Source organism: Cupressus sempervirens, chromosome 1 (assembly GCF_028749045.1).
Source record: "Cupressus sempervirens isolate cs-2001-9-10 chromosome 1, ASM2874904v1, whole genome shotgun sequence".
In the NCBI taxonomy this organism is placed as follows: Eukaryota; Viridiplantae; Streptophyta; class Pinopsida; order Cupressales; family Cupressaceae; genus Cupressus; species Cupressus sempervirens.
Window position 1 is genome coordinate 39334594 of NC_143118.1, and position 3753 is coordinate 39338346.

Below are 3753 nucleotides of genomic sequence, written 5' to 3' on the forward strand. Positions count from 1 at the left end.
ACTAGGCTTAGTATTTAAAAAATCTGAAATTTTGTCTAAGTTCAATTTTTTAACCTCCACTGGTTTAGAATGTCTGGGTTAGTTGTCAGATGCTTGTTGATCTGCCCTAGCCAAACCTCATCATCCCATTAATGTCATCATAATTACCACGATCTATGAGACTAATGCTGCTGTTTCTAGATTTGATTGTGTAAGATTTTAATCATCTGCATTTCCAATCACTCCATGATTAATCATCAGAATGTTAAAAATGAAAAATGTGTTGAGCAGTTAAAATTTTCTTGCCTGGCAGTTTCAACTCTTCAACTTGAAGAATCTCTGAAGTTCAGTCCAAACAACAGTTTACTCAAGAAAATCCATTACAAGTCAGAATGAAGAGCTGCACAATAGAAATCTATAACTATTAACAAATGATGAAAAATGACCACTTTTCCATTGTTTGCATGAATCTCAATCACCCAGTCAAGTTTCTATACCAGTCTTCCATTCTTCTCATCAACTTGTACCTGTGCCTACCATCTGAGCCACAAGTTAGATTGAGCTCTTAACAGGTTAACTGATTTTGACAGTAGAAGTCAGATCTACCAAATTGGATGCCAAGCAGGAAAAAATGACCAAGTAGTTCTGTGACTGACTAACTTGGAGGCAACATGCAAAAGGTGTACACAGTACATACAATCAAGCTTGAATACAACTATACCTAGCCTTCCAACAAGACATTAAGTAGAAGATTTCTATTGTGAAAATTGAAAATAATATTGCAGAGAGAAGGTGATTAGTAGCATATATCTGCCACCTTATAATTTGACAGGAGATTTTAAACATGATGCTTCCAAATGGCTTCAAATTGTATCATATTGCAGACACATAACCTTGCTACGGATTATTCATCAAAAAAAAACATATACAAGACAAATCCATAATTTTCAGCCATGCATTTTTTTCCTCAGATAAATCACACGGTCAGACATTGCAAATATTTTATATGGGAAACTCACCTTATATCTAAATTGTACAGATATCTCATTTAGAAGAACATCATTTTCCTCTGAAGTTTAATGGACGCTTAGTGTGTCTACTTTAAATTACAGTTCTTGCAAGTTTGTCCCAATTAGAACAAATTTTAAGCATGCAAACCCATACTAAGAGGACCTGCAATCTCAAAGACCAAGAAAAATGTGCTTCCTTGGTGTTGCAGGCAGAAAACAAGGAACTTTTTGACAAACCCATCCTTCAAAACTCTTGATAAACATTACAGAGCATAAAACATAGTCTTCACCTGATATGTTTGTAAAATCCAAGGTCTTCTTCTGGCTTGGCCAGAGTGACATGAGAGCAAGTATTACATGTTCTTCAAGCTTGTATATCTGGCTATTTTTGTTCACTCGCGAGGAATAACATGACGATATGAGGACACTGACTCCACTCTGTCACCAACTGAATCGTGCTGATCAGCGGAAGGAACTCTTTGTGGAAATGCTCGACCATATGCAGAGCCATATGCATGTGGATCAAATCCACCATAAGGACCCGAAGGATTCATATGTCCTGCCATGGAATAATGCCCTGGCATTGGAACAACAGGAGATCCATACGGTATGTGCATGGGCATTGGCATGGGCATCTGCATTGGTTCCTCCCTATGATTTGAAAGAAATGCTGATGCCGCTACATTATGAGGAACTGGAGTAGATGCAAAGAGCTGATCAGAAGGTGAAGGGCCTTCATTAGAGAGACCCTGCATCCGTTTAAGATACAGTCTATACTTCTGGAGATGACTGGCAACATTTTCTCTAGTTAAACCCTCCACATTCATCAGCTGCATAATCGTCTTTGGCACTGCATTTTTTATGCCCAAATGAGCAACCACATCAACAAATCTCTTGTGAAGTTGGGGAGTCCAAACCAACCTGGGTCTCTTCAAGGTTCTTGCGGACTGGTCATCAGTTGAGTTCTCATAACCAAAAGCTGAGGACTCTTCCTCCTCTACGGTTTCTCTACTCCTTCCCTTCTTAGCCCCAACAATACCATCACTATTCTCTCCCCCAGCCAGCTGACTTCGCCCAGACTGCCCATCCCCAGGACTACTAACTCCCATCTGACCTCCATCAAGCCCATGGCTGTCCTGGCCCTCACCTGCAGCGAATGCAGGAAACGCTTTCATTGAATTGGTAATAGCAGGGGCACTATTATGCCGCCTCAGAGCAGATACTGTATTCTGTGAAGCCCTGCTAACATCCAGCAGACTCCGGCAAGGTTCTGGTGATATACTGAATGCACAAGCCAGTTCCGGTGTTATAAGCACTTGTGAAAGAGGAGTCAACTCCTCTGGGCCTGGAAGCCCCGCTTCCCATTCCATCACATGATCATCACACTTTGCCATTTTACAAAAAGATCAATTCTAAAACCCCAGAACTGTGCTCTAGAAAACTTATCTTAAAGTTAGAGACCTGCACTTGTGCTCCTTAGGGCCCCCCCACAAAATCTCTTCTACGTCAGTTCGACTCTAGCCTTGTCAGGGCGAATCTCTTCATATTTCCCACTTTGTAGCTCCATAGAATTCAAATAGATTTCCTATTCCCTTCACATTGCAAAATCTCGTGGCCTTTAAACAAAATCCCCAATCCCCCAGAAAAAAACAACACCACAACAAAATCTCAAGGGTTAAGCCCACATGGAATTCGCATTCACCATCGGCATAACTATGCACGTTTCATAGTACAATACCCTCGTCGTCTACAAACAGAAGACTCAAATCAGAGACTCAAAAAATAAAAGAAGAAAACCACTGGCAATTAAAGCACAAGAATCACCCTCAATTCTCTGAAATACATAGACAGCACCTCCAAATTACGGCACATTGGCAACTATAAATCCAGATACTCTTAAAACCAATCCTCATCACACCCCTCTTAAAAACCCCAAGGAAATGAAAAGAAGAGACAAAGCACAGCACATGGGTCAAAAAAACCAGAGAGTTAAAAAAAAGACAAGCGCCGTATAAAGGTCAGAAGAGCACAAGGGTCTAAACCCACCTCGAATCATCTGGATCGATATCTCCTGATCAAACCCTATCCTCGCCTTACAGAACTTCAGTATTTCCTGTGTTGCTTCAATTTCGCTGTTGGCGCCGTATAAATCGGAAGAAAGCCCACTGGTTATCAAACCGACAATGTCAGTGTTATGAATCGGAAAGAAACGGCCACCGCCTCTGTCAAACACTTTGTCAAATGTCGTGTATATCTATCTGGTATCGGAGAGGGCCAATATCGATCTCGTGATCTCTTATGGCGACAGCCACAAAATCTTAATGGGCAAAGGAGACTCTAAAACTATTGGCCGCTGGCCATTGGGGAAGTGGAAAGCCAAGATATTTTGATTAATTAATCGTTTAACTGGTTCCCCAAAATATCTAAGCCTGATCGATGTTTTTATATTCCCTGCCTTTCTAGAAAAGTGCGGAAAAGTGCAAAAGTGACGTCCGGGGCCCGTCCAACATGACCGACACGTGTCCCTCGTTAGTCTTCCATGTCTGTAATTCCAGCTTTTCTTCCATATTTGGCCAGGCTCTGATCCGATTAGACCCAGATTCCTCCTGTATTATTACCCGGACTCCATGGGTATGACGTGGCAGATGTTTCCGATCCCTATCAAATTACCTCTTGTGTGCCATTGACGTATCAAATTCGGCTGAAACCCCAATCGATAATGATGAAGAATTAGGGTTTCGCCATTACTTTTCCCCCAAACCTG

General features: G+C 41.4%; 1 protein-coding gene across 1 annotated transcript; it reads right to left on the bottom strand.

Annotated features, from left to right (window-relative positions):
- Positions 1-979: 979 nt before the first annotated feature.
- On the bottom strand, positions 980-3404 carry LOC149576070 (transcription factor PCL1-like). The gene is made up of 2 exons (XM_089816227.1): positions 3036-3404; positions 980-2736 (listed from the first exon to the last, which is right to left on the bottom strand). The coding sequence occupies exon 2, from the start codon at positions 2381-2383 to the stop codon at positions 1382-1384; it is 1002 nt and encodes a 333-aa protein (XP_089672353.1). The 5' UTR covers positions 2384-2736; positions 3036-3404; the 3' UTR covers positions 980-1381.
- Between the last annotated feature and the right edge of the window lie 349 nt (positions 3405-3753).